Source organism: Plecotus auritus (genome assembly GCF_963455305.1).
Source record: "Plecotus auritus genome assembly, chromosome: 1".
Taxonomy (NCBI): Eukaryota; Metazoa; Chordata; class Mammalia; order Chiroptera; family Vespertilionidae; genus Plecotus; species Plecotus auritus.
Window position 1 is genome coordinate 78,996,663 of NC_137770.1, and position 21,347 is coordinate 79,018,009.

Genomic DNA, 21,347 nt, shown 5'->3' on the forward strand with positions numbered 1-21,347 from the left:
ACTCTGTAAAGTATTTTGTATAAGAATTATTTGGTGTAATAAAACCATCTAGGCCTGGTACTTTGTGGGAAGATTTTAAACTACTGATCCAATTTCCTTAATATTTATATGACACGCAGGTGTTTTATTTCTTCTTGAATCTGTTTTATTTGTCTTTTTCTAGGAAGTGATTTAATGTGATTTTCATTTATTTGCAAAAGTTTTCTCATATAAGTCTTATACATTTCTATTGCATCCATGGTCACATTCACATTTACATTTTCATTATCATTATACTAGAGGCCCGGTGCATGAATGTGCATATTAGCCTTTTATTATATAGGGTTTTTGTCTTGTTCAATGTCACTGAAAGTTTGTAAATATTATAATAGTTTTCAAAGAACAATTTTTTTTGCTTTATTAATCGTCTCTACTGTATTTAACTTTTTAAAATATTTCATTCCCATATTTTAAGATATATTAGGTTGAACCATATGAAATTATAAATATTTGCTCACATTTGACCTACAAAAATGACTTTTCTTGTTGTGCAACCTAATATTTCCTCGGTTTGTTTTTCTTTTTCTAGTTATTAATTTTGTAACAATTTATTTTTGACCTTCTTTTCTAATATAATCACTTTGACCATACATTTTAGCTCTATTAAAAGTTCTATTAAATTAAATTAAATTAAATTAAAACCAGCATTTTTTGAGTATTTATAAGTGTTTTTGGAATCTCATCACAATTTCTTTCTTGATCCATGAGTTATTTACAGGTGAAAGTGTAGATTTTAAGAGGCAAGGAGGTTTTTGTTATGGACATATTTAGATTGTATTTTTGTCATTGGTATATGATTCCTAAATTAATTTCATTTTGATCAGAGGATATGATCTGTATAAAAAACTGCTTAAAATTTGCTGAGATTTGTAGAACCTTTGCTTTTTTAAAGTATTTTAATACTACTTGACTTTAAATTGTATCCATGTATTATGCTGGCAAAAATTAGTAAAGCATAATAGTTAATTGGGCCTATTTTGTTGTTAATATAGAAACCATCCTAAAATATCACAGTTGAAGAATTTCATCATAATCTAAATCCTCCATTCTAAACATTTTGTATTTATTTATTTATAGCCTATCACATTTTAAAACGATCTAGGAGGCCACCTTACATATGTTGGCTGCTAACAGATGCACACGTAAAATTATACCATACAGATTACCATGAAAACAAAGCAAAACAAAAAAGTGCTAGAAAATGGAAACAAATCTATATATATAAAAGGCTAATACGCTAAGTGTCCTACCGTCCAACCGGTTGCTATGACACTCACTGACCACCAGGGGCCAGACACTCAACGCAGGAGTTGCTGAGCTGCAGTGACTTAGCAGTGCGGTTCTTGGGTGATGCACCCCGGAACCAGAGAAGAGGGAGCCCGATTCCTTGCGGGGCCATGTGATTCCAAATTCGGCAGTGGGTTATGTTGTTGGGGCACTGTCGGCCCGAATCTGGTTTACTGCACACTTGTGTTTGCGTTCCACACCCTGTACGACAGCAACTTTGCCGAGTGCCCTCTCATACCAGGTATACCAGTTAATAATGCGGATTTTGTTATAAAAGAAAACATGATAATTTCAAGAGAAACATCAAAAGTGTTTTATTCAAAGTAATGTCCATCACTAGTACACATTTCCTCCATCTTTCAGGTAATTTGTGGATATCGTCCCAATAGAACTTTTCTTGTTTTGAGGCAAACCATTAAGAGACCCAATTTTCCACTTCTTTGTATGTTTTTAAGTGCTTCTCAGAAAGTGCGTGTGCCATCAATCAGAACAAGTGGAAATCTGAAGGAGCAAGGTCTGGTGAACAAGGTGGGTGGGTTAATACTTCCCAGGCAAGATCTTTTAATGTGTCGTTAACTGGTTTTGAAGTGTGTGATGGTGCATTATCATGAAGCAAAATTACTTTGCCATGTCTTCTGGCACATTCTGGTCATTTTACAATTGAAGCGTGGTTCAAATTGATTATTTTTTTGTTGGTAGCGATCAGTATTAATGGTTTCACCTGGTTTTAGAAGCTCATAGTACACCATACCTTCCTGATCCCACCAAAAGCAGAGCATTGTCTTCTTTCTGAAGCGATTTGGCCTTGCAGTCGATGTTGATGGTTGACCTGGATCAACCCATGATTTTGTGCATTTGGGATTTTCAAAATAAATCCACTTTTCATCGCCAGTCACAATTTGATGCAAAAAAGACTTTCTTTCATGTCGTTGAACCAATATTTTACTGATGACTTTTCGGTTTTCCATTTATTTTTCGTTCAGTTGATGTGGCACCCATTTTCCTTCCTTTAAAATCTTTCCCATTGCTTGTAAATGATTGGAAATTGTTTGCTGAGCAACATTTAATCTTTCTGCAAGTTGTTTTTGAGTTTGACATGATCTTCATCCAATAATGCTTGTAATAGTTGGTCTTCAAACTTTTTTGGTTGACTTGGACATTCTTTGTCTTTCACATTGAAATCATCACTTTTAAAGCTTTTAAACCAGCGTTCACAAGTGTCTTGAGATGGAGCATGTTCATTAAAAGTTTCCCGAAGTGTACGATAACTTTTAGCAGCGCTTTTTCTTCAAAATAAAGTAATGAATTAAAACTTCCTACAAATGCTCTTTTTATTGGCATGAAATTCAACATTTTTAAGTGTAAAAATATCTATGATGTTAACACCTTCTGCAAATTTGACATATGAAGTTTTGAAGCTTGTTGTCAAAACAAAATAGCATAATATCAAATCACATATATATCAACATATGTGTAACTCCATTTATTGAAAAAAAGTCCGCATTATTAACCGGGACACCTGGTATTCCAGGACCCCTTGGGGGATGTCAGAGAGCTGGTTTCGGCCCGATCCTCACAGGTCAGGCCAAGGGACCCCACCTGCCGGAGGGACTCTGCTCACTCCACAGACAGTGGTGGGGGGTGGGGGAGTGGAACCACAGGAGGTTGGCTCCAGGGAGTGTTAGGCCCATCTTGCCCAGTCCTGCCCTGCTGGCAACCTTCTAATTAATTCCCTTTCAATGTGCACAAAACTGTGCACCGGGTCACTAGTTTTACTATAATTTTGCTCTATTGCATCGTTTTCTTTGACACATCTTGAGGACTGTCATCTCTGAGCATGGAGCTTAAATTAATTTGCTTTAATTACACAGTGTGTCTGAGTAACACACAGAGAAATGATAGGATAAAACAAAGATCATGTAGTCTCTGGGGCCAAGGAACCATTTCTGAATGAGAAATGAGGCTTCTGATTGGAACTTAACCTTCTGTTCTCCTTTCAGGGTGACATGAGGATTTTTCTTCAGTCTTATTCCTTCCTACTCCTGATTGTAATGATGATGATGATGGTGGTGATGGTATGGTGGCAGCAGCAAACATTTCTGTATCAGGCACAAAGCTAAACACTTTACATAGATCATTTTAATCCTCATAATCACCCTTGGAAGTCGACACTATTATTATTCTCACTTTGTAGATGATGGAACTGTACAGAGGAGTCTTAGAGAGATGAAGGGACTTGTCCCATGGATAAAGTGATGACTTAGCAAGAAAAAGGCCTGTGTGGTTTCCAGAAATTGCTGTTGAACCACACTACCACCTTCTATACTTAGAATAGTGTGGCTCTCAGTGCATGGGAGTGTTGAAGGAAGCAATCTATATATATAAAAGCCTAAGTGACCGAACGAACAACTGAACGACCAGTCAACCAGTTGCTATGATCGCACTGACCACCAGGGGGCAGATGCTCAATGCAGAAGCTGCCCCCTGGTGGTCAGTGCACTTCCACAGCCAACCTCCTGCAGCCCAGCCCCTTCCCCTGGCCAACCTCCAGCGGCCCTGATTGGCCCCGATTGCCGGCCAGGCCAAGGGACCCCACCTGTGCACAAATTCAGGCACCAGGCCTTTAGAAGCATTATAATTTGCTAGTTATTAATAATAGGAAAGGAGCAAAAGAGAGGCCAGACATTAAAAGCATGGCCATCAGGGCAGCTTCACCAGACAACTGTGATTTTGCACTCCCCAAGAAACCATTCCCTGCAAATCACTGGGGGAATCACTGGGGAAAGAGTTGTCCAACAAAAGGGGAGATGGACACATGCTCAGTGAAGTAGGGGGGTCATAGGGAAGGTGCCTGTCAGTCTAAGCTGGAAACAGATAATTGGCTAGAGGGGATGGGGCCACTGCAAGTATCAAAATCTTAGAAGGTTAAATTAAAATCCCCAGACAAAGGAGTTCATTCTCTTACTCTCTTGTTCTTCTGGCTGTGTTCCTGCTCATGTTCCCTCCACAGCCATGTGGCCAGAAGCTGCATAGCCCACAGCCATGTGGACCCCACATGCAATGGACTGATGGACTGCAGCTGGGAATATAAGCTAAGCTAGCCTGATGCTGGATTGGACTGTGCAAATACGGAACAGAAACTTTGGAAAATGGCTTTAATCTAGCTCTGCTAAGGACACAACTATACTTCTTTCACGACGGGACAGAGGTAGAAGGGACCTTGGAAACTCAGAGGTTTAATTCCATGCAAATAAATGCCACTCATTCTCCAATGCAAGTCTCAGAAAATTTATTTTCTTGTGACATCGCAAGAGGCCCACCTCTCCCGGCAACAGGTAGGGACCCGGAGAGCTCCCCACCGATAACAGAAGCAGCTGGTCAGAGACCTGGAGCTTAGGCCTCTACTACAGCCCCATCACTGGCTTCCTGGTGGCTCTGAGGGAAAGACCACAATGGTAGGTGATAGACATGAACTCCCTGTGCTAGTCTGAGTCCTATTTTCTCTGTCAGCCTCCGTGGCTCATCCCTTTCTTTGGTGGCAACTGAAGGGCTGTGTCCTACAGGGCTGAATTGTTCAGATATCTCCATACCCAGGAGAGTATATGTAATGCACAACAAAAGCATCACATGGCCCAGTTCCTCCGATGTCTTACTAAATCATTCCCAACATCATATGCTTTAGGCTTTTAGCTGCTACATTGTGAATCACATTCTTCTCTAATCAACACTCGCAATGTCTCAGTTTTTCCATTAGTAAGATGATTGTAGTACAAAGTGAACTATTTATAATGAGCCCCAGCTCAAGCAATGAGGCTTTCAGTTGGCTTCATCTTAAATAAATCTTTCTTTGTTAATTAATGTACCTTATCCTAGTGTTATAAGTAACATTTATGTTCCTGAATTGAACAGGGAAGAAGAGAACCACACCCAGAGTGGAGGATCCAAAAATCCTCAGCATCAATATGAATGCAATAACCATTTGAAAAACAAAGTTTAAAAGTTTTTGTGCTTGTTGTAAACTAAGGAAGTTGTACAAGAGCGTCTACAAGAGAGTAAAAAGTGATGTGATAATTAGGTCATGAATTAACCCCCTGGTACTTGCAGCTCTATACTATTTTTAAAGACCCCTTCTCACCTCCTAGGGTATTTTGCACATGCAAAATGCCTAATGTGACTAATAAGGTACCTAGCATAAAAGTTAATTAATGAAAATGAAAACACTAAAACTCAGGTTCTTTAGTAACCAGGGCCTGGAGCCAGATCCCAATTAAACCACTCTTCTGGTGAAGGAAGGGATCAAAATGCTCAATAGGTTCCATCTGGCTGCTCTCTGTGGGTCAATCTAGAGCAGGGGTGGGCAAACTTTTTGACTCGAGGGCCACAATGTGTTCTTAAACTGGACCGGAGGGCCGGAACAAAAGCATGGATGGAGTGTTTGTGTGAACTAATATAAATTCAAAGTAAAGGAGCGGAGGGGAGAGCAAGAGAACAGGATAGAACAGCCATATCCGGCCCGCGGGCCGTAGTTTGCCCATGGCTGATCTAGAGCCTCATGGCCTTTTCAAACTAGTCTTTCCAAGCTCTCCTTTCAATTGCAACGAGGAGCTCCAGGGCAGCCCCCCTCGCCCTTTACTGGGGAACTCTCAGCCTCTCCCACTCACGTGTAAGGGGCTTGGCAGCTAAGGAATCCAGCTGGAAGCAAGCAGGATTCACTAACTCTTCCCTGCCCAATCCCTTTTGTCACTCATTCCAGTGGAGGGGCCCCTAACCCTCCAATCCCATTTGTACCCCACTGAGGAGATCTGATAATGGTGCTGGCAGAGCTGTGGCTTTTCATAACTTCTGGCAGGGACCTCACTGACCCATAACATGGCTGCACACATGATTTCTTCTCATACTGTCTTTGTAAATTGACCATGGCTAACCTTGCTGCCCTAATCAGATCAATCAGAATAACATTTCTTTAGCTGCTGCGTGCCCGTGCTGGCAGCCTCCTAGGCTGAGGCGTGACTCACAGTCAGGCTCAGATACTGAAGGCAGATTTTGGAGTTTCCAGTGGTCTCAGGTTTCCTTTGCTTTTATCACAGTTGGTGAGCTTTGTAAGGCCTGTGTTTACAGCCATGCAAATTAGCCTCAGCTGGAGAGAAATCAGGCCAGGCCCACATGATTCAAGCTCTGGTCAAAAGGTATGTTATCAAAAATTGAAAGTGTGGCCATAGTATTGGAGCCAAGCCAGACTGTCCTAAGGAGCCTGTGACGGCTTTGTCTGGTGTAGCCTGAACTCCTGGCTTGGCCTGGGGACCCTGAAAACTGAGAGATGGAGGGGAAAATGGAAAAGGACCATGCAAGCCAGGTGGGGGGCTGCCCAGTGCATTCTTTGTTAAGTAGAGACAAGTATAAGGAGGGAAATGTTGCATCTTTGAGAGAAGAAACACCATGGTTGAAAGGCTGGTTTGTAGTAAATCCCCTGTTATTCACTGACAAAGCAAGGTCCAAATTCACGGTTTTATTCTACTCATACACTCAGCTTTAAAATGTATGTGTGAAGGCCTCCACATACAGAGATGATCTTGTATGTTGCATCCGGAAAGAATCTTTCAAAACATCCATCTCAGACACCAGGACAGTTACAGAAACTAAGACCGGACAGTCTACGTAACTGGACAACACAACAACGGCTAACTACTGGGTACCTTCCCAACAAGATCTCTGGCACCTTTCCCCTGCAGCTTCCCCAGCATGTTTCCAGTACCCCAGCACACACACAAGCCTGGTTGACTTTGAAATAATTCTCCAATACATGTATGTCTCAAGACTGGGGGGTTAAAATGCTAACACTTATTCCTGATCTCCCTCCCACATACTCAGGGCCCACACCACATGGTGCCCGAGGTGTCAGGCAGCCTGGTCTATGGGATGCGCCTGGAGCTGAGTGCTGAGATGTGGGATCACATGTGAATGCCTTGTCCGTCTGCCCTCCAATAAGCTAAACAAAAGCTGGTGGGTCTTAAGTGTCCCCATTTGCAAGTGCAAGTAATGACCGGATTGTTGGGATTCATCTAATTAAAGTTCTCATCTTTTGATAGATAAGAGATCTGAGACCAGAAAGTTGAGGGGACTTGCCCAAGATTCAATGATTGGTTAAGGGCAGAGCCAGAAGTGGAAAGCAGGTCTGCTGACACCAAAGCCAGTATGCTTCTGTCCCTGAACAAAGACCAGAGAACAAAATTCAGACTCTCCAAGAGAATGTAAAGTCAGGACTTGTAAGCTACATTCACACCAAAAGCCCATGTGTCAGGTAACTAAGAGCACAGGCTCTGGAGTTGTTGCTGGATTCACTACCTTACCACTTAAGAGCTGTGTGATGTTGGGCAAGTTACATATCCCCCCTTGGCTCCAGCTTCCTCCCTCACCTACAAAATGGGAATAATAATAGTACCCACCTTACTGGGTTCATGTGATGATTAAATAAATTAATACATGCCAAGCACTTACCCAAAACCCACTTACTTAGCATTAACTATTATTATTATTACTATTGAAATCTTCACTTGAAAGACACTACATTAATGCAAGGTGATTAATACTTCTCTCTTGCCCATGTTAAGCGTGTACCTGTGAGAACATGTGTATGGGCAGAGGCTGTGTATATTGGAGATGTGTGCACTTCCAAAGCATGCGTTCAGTTGAGAAAGCATCGTTGTGGCCTGGGTTTGTGACTTAGACACACATATAAGATCTTTGCCTATTCTGTTATCTTCTCACATACTGCTGAGCTTAGACTGGAGGCCAGAGCAGTCACTGCTGGGACCAAGGTGCCAGCATCAGCACTCGCCCTCAAACCACTGACCAGCACTAGCCTTGGAAAGGGGCCTGTGTTAACCAGAAATGAACGCAGTCCAGGGAAACACAGGCAAGACTTCAAAATGTTCCTCAACTAGGTGGAAAGGATAAATACTTTTTCAAAATACAAATATTTATAATAGTTCTCTCACAGACTATCTTGTAATATCCAATCATTCATCTTTGTTTTCTAAGTAGATAACCCCAAATCCATATTGAAATAAATCTTCACTCCCTTTAGATATTGAAGATTTAAAAAGCGTGTGTGTGTGTGTGTGTGTGTGTGTGTGTGTGTGTGTGTGTAGGTGATTCCAGAATTAGACCCAAAGGGGCTAAGTCTAAAGCTTCATAAATTTTTATACTGCAGTCATTCATTCTAAACACTGGAACCATGTCTACTAATGATTTCTGTTCTACTAATACCTACAAGCCTTTCTAATATGCATTTGGCTCCCAATACTGTCTGTGGATAATTTGCTGTGAAATTTGGCCCCATGGTCCACAATAAAGCGATTTAACGAGACTAAAGAGGGTACAGGGGGGCAGTTACTCTCTGGTAGGTTCCCCTTCTCAGTGCTCTGGGAAAGAAGCTAAGTTAGCTTATATCTCAGCATTCTAAGGTGCCCTCTGGTGGTTTGGGGTAGGTAATGAGCATCCTAATGACACTGCAGCTGGTTTGAGGTGCAAGTCCAGATTAAGTTACTGTTTAACAGCCAACAGGAGAAACATAGCTGAACTCCAAGAATAATATTCAGAGTCTACATTCTGAAAGAATCATTGATATCCACACTTGACAAGTTCTAACCACCTTTCCCCCACCCCACCCCCAATAAGTAAATAAAGTAAAAGTACAACTTAACTTCTTGGGCCATCTTATTTCCAAATAAAATTTACAAGGCAGAATTTTTGTAAACTAGTGCCTGTCAGCTCCTGTTTGCTTTTAATAGATTTAGCCAGTGAGTGGCCTTTAAGCTGAAAAACAGGACAGCCCCAATCATCCCAGGTGTCACTCAAGGAATCTGGACATAGCACTAATGACCTCCAGGTCATAAATTGGTGCAATAATCAACACACACACAAATTATTTCACTCATTTTTATAGATGATAACCCCTAACTCCACTGCTCATTTTTTCAACACATGAGAAATATAAAGGGGGTTGCAAACTCACCCCCATTCCTGGAGGGGGAAATAATGCACATACCTTACCCAGGCAGATGGAGAAATTATTTTTGTACACAAAAGCTGAAATTATATAAACTTGGAAGGCAACAGGTTATGAAACCCTATAAATTTATGTTCAGGCTTCCAAACAACATTCTCCATCCACCCTTCTCTCCCCACTCAACTGAGACACCAAGTCTGGGATTCGAGAATTACAGCTAAGATCATCGCCAAAGTGACCAAATTACAACTGATGGCTTTTGGCTCCAGGACTTTTCAACAGACTAGTGTCTGCTGAGCCATCCCCACTCCTCCCCACCCGACTCACACCCCCACCCCCAAGAGCTCAGGGAAAAGCCATTAGTTCATTATTCTTAAGAAATAGCTATCAAAAACGAGGGAGAGGAATGATCTCACGTATCTTACAGAGGAGGGAACGAGCACAGAGATTATAATTCAATGTGAGATGGTGACATTTTAAGAGAAGAATAATATTGGCAGGTCATGCTGATTCTCTGAAAGTTGTTGGGCAAGTTTAAAAAGCAACTGGAGAGTTTATCAGAGTAGCTACTTTCTTGACAGGCACCAGGAGAAAGAATCTCAGACAATGAAGGCAGATTTCTGGCTCCTTGTCAAGGTGCTGACCTGTCTTTCCCAGGAACAAATGTAGCTGAGAGGCAGTATAAATAGGGGCATATTGACAGTGGAAACTTATTTTACAGCACAGAGAGACTATATAAACCAATGTAAGATGAACCATTAGATGTCTGTATGTGTCATTAGAGAAAGTTGTGGAATTCTATAAATACTGAAAAACAGAAATGGTGTGGAGATTACCCTTTGCAAACAGTTTCAAGAATGGACATACTAATGTTTTAAGATCTTCAACAACCTTGTGGGAATCAACGATGTTCAAAAATGTATTTGCAAAGCTTTCATATTAGTTCGTAAACTAAGAGATTAATACATAGTTCTAGAGAATACTTAAAGCACTTCCATAACCATGATTTCACTTTACCCTCATAACAACCCTGTAACGAGTTGTTATGCCTTATTTTATAGAGAAGGAAGTAGTGTGTGACAATTAAATACTTGCTCTGCAGGTTATCACAGAGCAATAAATAGGAGACAGTACTATGTTCTGGTGGTGCAAACAAGGGCTGATGTTTTGAACCCTGGCTCTCAGTTTGGTGGTGGCTCTGTCTGTCCTGGCAGAATGGACTGGTGCCACAAATGACGTTGGCACATGCCTTAGTATCCAAAACAAATCTGTCATGGTTAGTATTTATTTACAGTTAATATTTAAAATATTGGTAGAGTCAAAGGGAAACAGCTCCCTATCTACATATTTCACTGTTAGAGTTAATTGCAAAACATCTTTTTATTCAAAGATTTGGCTTCCTATTGAAAGACCCTGAAGAAAACTGGATGATTTTTACAATGTAGGAAATATTTTCAATTTACACAAGTGTAAGCTATATTTTTTGATGATTTTAGTAATAGCTAATCTCATTTATAAACATCAAATCATTCATCTCAATAAATGTTGCTACCATCACCAATGTGGCCAATTACTGTGTAAATAAAGGGGCAATGAACATGCTGCGGCTCTTGTACATCCTCTCAAGGGCTCATCATTATCAATGTCGCCCCAGGAAAAGTGTGCAAACCCTAGAAGCCACTTCATCTTCCTAGGCCAGGTTCTCATGTGCCAGATGAGGGTACTCAGTGAGATGATTGGGAAGGTTCCTTCTAATTCTTAGACGCTATGGTATAGAACAGGGTACCTGCCCAATTTAAGGATATGTGTATCTGTTTACTTTAAACCAGTGCCACTGATGGGAACATCAAATGCTAGTACAGAAGATGAAACTAGAAACTAGTACTAGTATCTGTGTTCAGCGGAATCTTGACAGTTATTTCTGAACTAGGAATGTGGTCTGTGGAGAGAGATGAAGACCGGCTCCATTTAAGAGATGTTCACATGTACGTCTCAGTGCCCGCTAAGCTCACAGTCAAGATTCAGAATGCTGGCTCTTTCTATCTCCGACATATACTCCACGTTAGTCCTTAGAAAAGATCTATTTGGCAAGTGTCCTCCTGGTCATCTTGGTAACCATTCTGTGCTTAAGCAGATGAAGTTAGCCTCCAATGCTGAAACTCCTCAGTTGCTCACAATCTCCAAAATTCACTTTCATTTTAAGATTAAAGGAAACAAATATCTGACTCTTGGAATCCAACTTGATGCTGGAAATCTGGCCACAGGCATGGAAGGAAGGCCTACAGGAGGCAGGTTTAGAGTTTTCTGGCTTTGATTCAGCTTGTTATTTTCCTTAAAACTTAAAATCTCAGCTCTAAGGTAGACCACAAAGCTCACTAAAACTTCAAGCAGCCTCAAGACCATCTAGCCCAGTAGGCCTATATTCTTGGCTCTACTTAAAGAAAAAAGTGGAAACTATACAGGTGCCGATTATACAAGTTAACAGCAACCTCACTGTTCAGAAAGATTAAAGAGTTCAAATGAAGGGTATTTTCTTCCTCAGACAGTGAAACAAAATAAACACATCAAGTACTAACTGGCTTTGTGAAAATCCTTTGTCGAACAGGCAAACAATTATGAGATAAGAAATAAGAACAACCAACCAAATACTTTGATGTTTTAAAAATACTCATTTACCAAAACAGAAATAATAACAACATGTTACCAAGCATCCAAAGAGAGAAACAAAAGAAGAAATAGCAATCTGGAAAGAAACAGAGAACGAAATTAAATTTAATATGATAATGAGTAAGAATGCATTTAGCAGAGTTCCTGGTTAGACAGAGGCAACTTCCTGGGAGTGGCAAATTGAGGTGAGCTTCTGGAATACAGAGGTTCTTCGTTTGTGTGTTGTATAGAATCTAGTCTTCTGTTTCTGTAGATAGTATTTGAAAAGCCAACCAGCCCATAAAGCACACTTATTTCCATCCCACACAAATCTAACTGCATGGGAATACATTTTATAGTATATCAGTTGACTTCTTGCCTGGAATGAATTGTTTTAGTAGAAAAATTCAAACTGTCCCATGCAATATTTCTTTTTATTTCTTTTATTTTTTATTTTATTTAGAGAGGGATGAAGGAAGAGAGAAAGAGAGAGAACTAGAGAGAGAGAGAGACATTGATGTGAGACACACTGATTAGCTGCCCCTCCCCCACACTCACCCTGACTGGGGATCGAACCTGCAACCCAGACATGTGCTCTGACCAGGAAACAAACCCGCCACCCTTTTGTGTATGAGACAATGCTCCAACCAACTGAGCCACACTGGCCAGGGCTGCAATATGTTTTCTCAAAAGGTTTGTTGTGAAATTTAATTATTGTCAGGATCACACTGTTTTCTCATAAAAACACAATTACAATGGATTTAAGAGATGAAAAACTTTGATTATGATTTTCATTCATGATTCAACTCAGTGGGAAAATCTTTCATTAACAGAAAACTGCACTCAGACTTTTGCCATTTTTTCCCTGTAAGGCACAGCTGATTTCATAATCACAGTGTTACCTGAGATATGAACCAGGGGATGAGCCCAACTGTATAATTTAAGAATGAAGAGTTGATGATAATATTACTCAATATTACAAAATTTTCAAAACAGTTCCTCAAACCCTCTTAGGTTTAAATTTCACAACATCCTGGTGAGTCATGTGGACTCAGATATTATTAGTCCTCTTTTATAGAAAAGGGAAAAAATGATCTAGAGAAGAAAGAAAACCTACCCACGCTCACATGGCAAATCAATAGCAGAGCCCTGGCCTGTGTTGCTCAATGGTTAGAGTGTTGGCCCATGCATCAAAGGGTCATGGATTTGATTCCTGGTCAAGGTCATGTACCTGGGTTGCAGATTTGATTCCTGGTCCCGGTTGGGTGGGATTGGAGTGAGTGCAGGAGGCAATCAATCAATGTGTGTCTCTCTCACATTGATGCTTCTCTCCCTCTCATCCTCCCCTCTCTCTCGCCTCTCTCTCTTTCTCCCTCCTTCTCTCCCTCCCTTCCACTCACACTAAATATCAGTGGAAAAATATCCTCAGGTGAGGATTAAAATAAAATAAAAAATCAATAGCAGAACCAAGTACTTTTCTTTTGCTCAGCACCATCTAGGCCAGTGGTCGGCAAACTCATTAGTCCACAGAGCCAAATATCAACAGTACGATTGAAATTTCTTTTGAGAGACAAATTTTTTAAACTTAAACTTCTTCTAATGCCACTTCTTCAAAATAGACTCGCCCAGGCTGTGGTATTTTGTGGAAGAGCCACACTCAAGGGGCCAAAGAGCCGCATGTGGCTCGCGAGCCACAGTTTGCCGACCACGGATCTAGGCTATTATCAAAACACTTAGGAGAAAAAAGAATGAACTCCATACAAAAAAACACACATTTATGCAGAGAAATAACAGCAGTGGCAGCAACAAAAGCAAAATGAGAGTAGCCATCATTTTCTGAGTGCAGACAGTGTGCCAGGCACAAAGCTAAGCATGATGTATATAGATATATTCTTATTTAATAATTAGAATAACAATAGGAGCAGATGCCATCTCATGTCATGGTCAGGGGACAGAGACACAGGGTGGAAGAATTTTGACTTAGGCTACATAGCCAGTGCATGGCCCGATTGTGATTCAACTTCACATCTACCTGACAACTGATGGGATGACTGGGAGCCTCAGATTTCAAGTCCTCAAACCTTTGCTCAGAAGGCACCTTTCTCAATGAGGACTACCCTAACACTCTATTTAAAGCTGTAGCCTCATTGCTACCATGCCAAAGCCCATCCTCCTTAAATCATGGTTACATGATCTAATTTTTGTTTTTAATATTGATTGTTAATATAAGCTCCAAAGAGCAAGAATCTTTGGGTGTGTTTTTTTCACCAACATATCCCAGATGCTTGGATAGTGCTAGCCAGTAGAACTTTCTGTAATGACAGAAATGTTTTATATCTATGCTATATGGTAACCACTAGCCACAGAACAAAACTAAAAAGTGGCTAGTGGCACTGAAGGACTGAATTGTTTATCTAATTTTATTAATTAAATTTAAATAGCCATATTTTTTCAATAGAATTAATGGCTAAAAAAGGGTTCAGATTAAATTAAGGAAATCGCTTAAAAGTTCAGGAGCTATGACTGAAATAGCAAGCACACGTGCTCAAACTTTTGGCTCCTTTTTGTCATTTGTGACTTGAAATCTTCCAAAACTTTTTTTGAAAGCAAGGAAAGCAAACCAGCAGCACATAATGAATTCCCATGTATGTTATTTATATATGATTACAATGATTATGATAATCACACAGTACCTTTTTGACCTTGTTTTTTTTCTCATAGGTCTCTGACAGTGGTTTTTTCTTCTGCTGAGTTGTGTCTTTGGAGAATAAATACTCAAATTCACTAGGATCCCGAATATCAGGTTCTTCTAAGGAGTCCCATAACGTTGGTGTAGCACTTTGGCTTAAAAGAGAAAATGACAAGAGAAAAGAATAAACACAATCTCTAATTTATTTTTTAACTCATTAAAAAAAATAATAAAAGTTTACAACTGGGTTTTTGTTTTTGTTTTGTTTTATAAAAAAGGTCAGTAAACTGCAAGCACCTGTTAATAGAGTTCTTAATTTAAAACAAACAAACAAACAAAAAACACACACACAGCCCTAGCTGGTTTGGCTCAGTGGATGTGACTGAAGGGTCTTGGGTTTGATTCTGGTCAAGGGCACATACTTTGGTTGCAGGCTCGATTCCCAGCCCCAGGTCAGGGCGTGTTTGGGAGGCAACCGATCAATGTGTCTCTCTCATATCGATGTTTCTCTCTCTCTGTCTCTCCCCCTCCCTTCCACTCTCTCTAAAAATCAATGAAAAAATATCCTCATGTGAGGATTAACAAAAATATATACATACATACACATACATATACACACACATCCCTAATAGAGCTCGGAGAAAAGCTTTTTGCAAAACACATATTTTTTAAAATTTTTATTGATTTCAGAGAGGAAGGGAGAGGGAGAGATAGAAACATCCATGATGAAATGATGAGAGAGAATCATTGATTAGCTGCCTCCTGCCTGCCCCACACTGGGGATTGAATCTACAACATTGACATGTGCCCTTGACCAGAATTGAACCCAGGACCTTTCAGGCCACAGGCTGACTCTCTATTCATTGAGCCAAACCAGCCAGGGCAAAACACATTTTTTAAAATCAAAATATAATATAGAACATTAAAGCAAATATACATTTCCAAAACAGAATGGTCATTAGAAATAATCATAGAGAGATCTAGAGAGAAAGGAACTTTGTGGGACCAGAAATCCTGCAGTTTATACTATTAGAGCCATGTGAGCTGCTTCTCCCTCAGTCTGTAGCATTTCCATGGTGAGTAAACATGGGCATCAAATAAAGGCTGAGGGATAACCAATCTTGAGACAGTGATGGGATAATTCTTAAACAGAATGAAAATGAAGTACTAAGGTAAAGATTTAGCCTCTCTTTGGATTTCTTCTACTGGTTTTAAATATGGTTTTCTGGTTAACTAAGTGCAGGACCTGTAATATGTGAATAGGCTGTGCTCATTTAGAAATATTTGATTTATAATACCATGCTCCAACAACAGTATTATTAATAAAAATTATTATGGCTCAGTGGTTGAGCATCGACCTATGAACCAGGAGGTCACAATTCCATTCTAGGTCAGCACACATGTCTGGATTGCAGGCTCAATCCCCAGTGTGGGGCCTGCAGGAGGCAGCCAGATGATTGGATGATTCTCTCTCATCATTGATGTTTCTATCTCTCTCTCCCTCTCTGAAATCAATAAAAATATATGGGGGAAAAAAAAAACCAAAACAAGCCAAATAATAAAAATGGCCCTCACTGGGATTTCCACTAAAGCAGCCATGGGGAGACTGTTTTGCTTTGTCTTGAAAGAACAGGGTCACCTTAGTTTTGAAACAAAGAAAGAGATGAAGATATGGAAAATCAGATACAGAAGACCTGCTTCTGGGAGCTGACGGATGGGTTAAGATCCAGACTCCCTTTAGTCAGAACACATTTTCTCTCAAATGTCTGATTTCTTAACTTATTTTTTAATCTTATTTTTAAACACTTTTAATGCACACAGATAGAAAAAAAATATATCTCATTTACATGTTTGTTTTTCAAACATATGTAGATGTTATTATCCATAATATCTATAAGTACTTACCTTTGTTTCAATATATATTTTCTCAATCAATGGAAACTAAAAGATCTATTATTATATAAAGTGGCCCGTACAATTTTGATACTAAAAGATGATTTAATATTTGAAATTGCTTTTCAGATCTGTGTTCACATTTTGCTACATGTCTGCCTTTCCCATGAAATATGACATTTTGGTTCTGGGCACATTCATTTCTCTCTACTTGTTAAATTATAATTTTTATAATATAACATTTGAGCCATTTAAGAGCATTTATGTGACATATGTGAGTTAGAACATATAAGAGTATAATAAATACCTGTGAAATCATCACCTATGGGCTAGAACATTTTCAATGAAGTACATCCATTTACATGCTTCTTCCTCAGGCCCCACCTCTGTCACTCAACTTCAATTGGTGTTTATCTCAGCTGCACTCAGGAAGGGGGATCTTAGGGCTGCTGGTTTGGAGCTCACAAAAGTTCTGGGAAGCTGGGGAGAGGATGCTTAGAGGGAGGTGATGTGATGCATAAGGCAGATTGTTCAGACTCACCCCCATCACTTCTGTACCTGTACTGCTTGGCCCAGCTCCAAGGACTGAGCTTGGGACAGTACAACTAGTGCTATACCTCATGTTCTGAAGCAAATTGGGTCTGGCAGTCAGGCTGAGCACTTCATTGCCATTTACAACATTGTTTCTATGGGAAAATACATTTCCAATAATGAATAAAGAAATTCTGAAATACCACCTCTCAGTGAATTGGCGGTAACTGGCATTTCGTGGGGCAGTGACAAGAACTCACTTATCATGGACAATCTGCTCTCATGGTCAACTCTTACCTGACCACTAAACTTATAGTTTTAGCTCAAAAGAAGAAGAAGAGGGAGGCAGAAGGAGAGAGGAAGAAAAAAGAGTGGGGATGGGAAATAGAGAAGGGGGAAGGAGGATGAGGGGGAAAGTGAAAGGAGGAAGGAGAAGATACTAGGAAGATAGATATTTATCAGGCAGCTGAAAAAGTAGATAGATGAAGATTTCTTTTTCATTAACTAAATGTCCCTCCCCTTTTCTAGAAATCAGAAAATAGATTTTTTTAAAAAGCAAAATGACAAGAGATAAAAATCAGTTCTCATTAGTAGTGAAAAGCAATCTAGGTGGATGAGAGGCCGTGTATATATAACATGGGAAAAATTCATATTTTACTCCCAGTTTCCTAGTAGACCAAGACCAAAACTTTTCATGTGTACATTATACAAAGTGCTTACAATGTCCAGTTATATAAAATATTAAAATACCATTTCGTCCCCTTTGAAAGAACACATCCCAAATAATTTTACTTTTTTCCATAAATAAATACTACACAAAATCTTTAGACCATTTTAATTTAAAAGAAGTAGTCGGCCCTGGCCATTGTGGCTTAGTTGGTTGGAGCACTGTCCCATGTGCCGAAAGGTCTCCAGTTTGATTCCTGGTCAGGGCACACATTCAGGTTGCTGATTCAATCCCCAATCAGGGTGAAAATGGGAGGCAACCAATTGATGTTTCTCTTTCACACCTCTCTCTCTCTCTCTCTCTCTCTCTCTCTCTCTCTCTCTCTCAAAATAAAAAAATCCATATATTTAAAAGATAAAATAAAATAAAACAAGTAGTCATGCTCTGAGGAACAAAAACTCTTGCCATAATAAGAGAGATGAAATGTGTGATGCAGCAGGAAGTGCCATGTCCCAGTCTTCACACATCACAGCGGGAAGCCTCCTGCTCCCCCAAAGTCAGGCTCAAGCTGACAAGTTCACCTAGTAGGGATCTCCTGATGTCCGGGGTCAGGAAAAGTCAGTACATTCATCCACTTTTCATTAGGCTCAAAATTGAAGCCCTAAACTTATGGTAAAACTGATAAGAGCTTGAACATTCAATTGTTTTCTTTCTCAAAATGGCCAAGTACATAAGGAAGGAAAAACACCAACAATGATTACCTGCAGCTTGACTTCATCCCACCTTGAACCCTGATAAAGGGCCCATAGCGCCTAGCAGCACTGTAAGAGCCCTGCTGCAATCATGAGAGTGGTTGCTCAGAAAGTCTTGTGGGGAATGAAGTGTGGGCACAGGTGTGAGACACAGGTGTGGACAGCAATGTGTGCTGTCTGAACAGGTGGGATTCATCACCCAGGAAGGGCTGCACATTAATTTCAGGACACTAATAAGGGAACACAATTCCAAATAAATATTCTGGCAAATTATTTCTTAGGAAATGTCATCTGAGTCTTGAATGGGAAAAGGGGAATACTAGTACTTTAGCTAATGGTAGAAGCTATTTCAGGGTCATCTCATGTTTTTTTGACCATTACCTGGAAAATGATAAAGCATCAACATTTAAAAAAGTATCAGGGTTTTCCCCACATAAACTCTTGGCCCTTATTTTTTGGTGAGAAGAAAGGGGCCAATATGAAGTACTTAATCAATCAACTTAGTTCACTATATGCTTAGTATTCCCACTCCTATATTGATTTCCAATTATTTTGTAATTGTGAATTATATGTTATCTTCTTCAATGTCCTGCCTTTTCTAAGTAAAATGTTATATAAATTAAAAAATTCACCACTGTATCTGGATTTGTGAATAATTTAAAAAACAGCCCAAGTGCCATCAGCAGATGAGTGGATAAAAAAGTAGTGGTACATTTACATAGTGGAACTATGAGGCTGTAAAAAATAAAGAAATCTTAACATTTGCAACAGCATGGATGGACCTGGAGAGTATTATGCTAAGTGAAATAAGCCAGTCAGAGAAAGACAAGTATCACATAATCTCATTTATATGTGGAAACTAATAAAGAAAATAAACTGATGAACAAAATACATCCAGAGACTTAGAAGCATGGAATAGGATTGGCGAATTTCGGAGGGAAGGCAGGGGTGAGGGGATGAATGGGAAGGGAGTGATTAACAGGGGAACTTACATGGACATATACATAGTCCATGGACATAGACAATAGAGTGGTGAAGGCCTGGGGGGGGGCAGGTGCTGGGCAGAGGGGGTCAATGGGGGCAAAAACAAACAAACAAACAAACAAACAAACAAACAAAGGGAACACCTTTAATGCTTTTAACAATAAAGATAAATTAAAAAACACAACAAAACTTAACTTAAAAAATGTGTTCTGTTAAAAAAATGTGTTCTGTATTTTCTGTTCTCTGTAAACAAATGAACTTCAAATGTAGAGAGTAGTCAAGAAGCAACTCAGCATCTCTCATTATCCTCTCAACAGGTTCCAAAATAAGACAGAAGAAATCCCATTCAAATTTGTTTGATTGGAAGTTTCCAAACAACCATATATTGCTGCCTTACAGACCCAGCTTAACAAGCTATACAAATGGTAGGTGTTCTTTAGCTATTCACACACTGGCACTTTCTCTGACGGGCAGCAAGGTATAAGAGATGAGGGCGCTGAGCAGTTAGGGGAACCAGAGTTTAATTAGAGAGTTTCTATTTTAAGACTCCCCTCTGACCTGAAGAACTAATGACTCAGCTGTCTTGTTCTTGTAATAAAAAAAATGAAACATTACACATACCTATTAGAAACCAGATCATATGGTTGATGATACTATCTAAAGACAAGACAGATATTTTAAAAATCTTCAGTGAATCTACAGTATAGATTCCAGCTCAATGTCTTTGTGATTACTCACTAATTGTAGGAATGTTGGAGAAGGTTCTAGCTAAGACCTGAGTTCTTCTCTAGTCTATAAAGTGGAATGTTTATCTTAGAGAGGGATCTGACCCTGAACACATTGTTTCTCTCAGCAGCAAACCATAGAGAGTAAGACAAGATGTGGTGGGGACACAACATCTCCCCAAAACACTCCAAGGCATTCACTGTACCACACTTGAGAATGAGTGCTGCACTGCACATATAGAAATTAAACTGGTAAGGATAAAACATCACTTGTGCACAAATCTGGGAATTCACAAGCTGAAAATGGGCTGGGCGGGGGTGGTGGTTGAGCTTACCTCTTATCACTTATTTGTATTCTAGTCCAATACAGAGGCTTCATGGGACAACTGGGCTCAATGGCTGGCTTCCGAGGACATTGGCTAGATGAAGGGCCGACTCCAAAGAAGAGGCCAGGAGGAGGTGGGGGCACAAGTCCTGGGGGTGTTGGAGCAGGAGGAAGCCCCCCACTGCTGGGCACAATGGGTGAGATAGGCAGTGGTGGTGGGGGAGGAGGCGGGGGAGGTCCAGCGCTTGGAGGCAGAGGAGGTGGCGGAGGTGGTGGTGGCCCTGCACTCACAGGTGGTGGCAGAGGTGCTGGTGGCAAAGGTCCAAGCCCAGGTGGTAGGGGAGGAGGGGGAGGGATGACTGTTGGTGGGGGGGGAGCTGGGGGGAGAGGCGATGCCTTCTCCTGGCTTGGTGAGATGCATTCCACAGACTGAAGTGGTGCAAGGATGTCTTTGTTGTCATTTGGGGGGGAAAGTTGGCTTAAAGAGGAGATGTTCAGCTTTTTGGGTATTATTTGGTTACTTCTGGTTGTCTTGCCTTCCCCTTCACAGGGTTTGAGGAAAGTCTCTCTGTCTGTCTGGATGCACACATTTCTGTAGGTCTTGGGAGGGCAGTCATCGTTGGTGGAGATACATACATCTCTCATCTCTTCACATCCTCCTCGCCATCCGTGCTCTATCTCGTGTTTGAGATTTTCGATGGTTTCTTCTAGTCTTGCTGTTATCACTGCATGCTCACCCCGGATGTGAAAGGCCTGAAGTTCAAACTGAACCTGGAGAGATAGCAGTGGGAAAGAGAGGAA

General features: G+C 40.4%; 1 protein-coding gene across 2 annotated transcripts in view; it reads right to left on the minus strand.

Moving 5' to 3' along the window:
* Nucleotides 1-21,347, minus strand: part of FMN1 (formin 1) — a 444,801-nt gene that overhangs the window by 192,755 nt on the left and 230,699 nt on the right. For both annotated transcript variants that reach the window (XM_080658928.1, XM_080658929.1), the window contains 2 exons: nucleotides 20,557-21,317; nucleotides 14,674-14,824 (listed from right to left, as the gene is read on the minus strand). In XM_080658928.1, coding sequence (XP_080515054.1) covers nucleotides 14,674-14,824; nucleotides 20,557-21,317 — 912 coding nt within the window. The remainder of the gene's footprint in view (nucleotides 1-14,673; nucleotides 14,825-20,556; nucleotides 21,318-21,347) is intronic.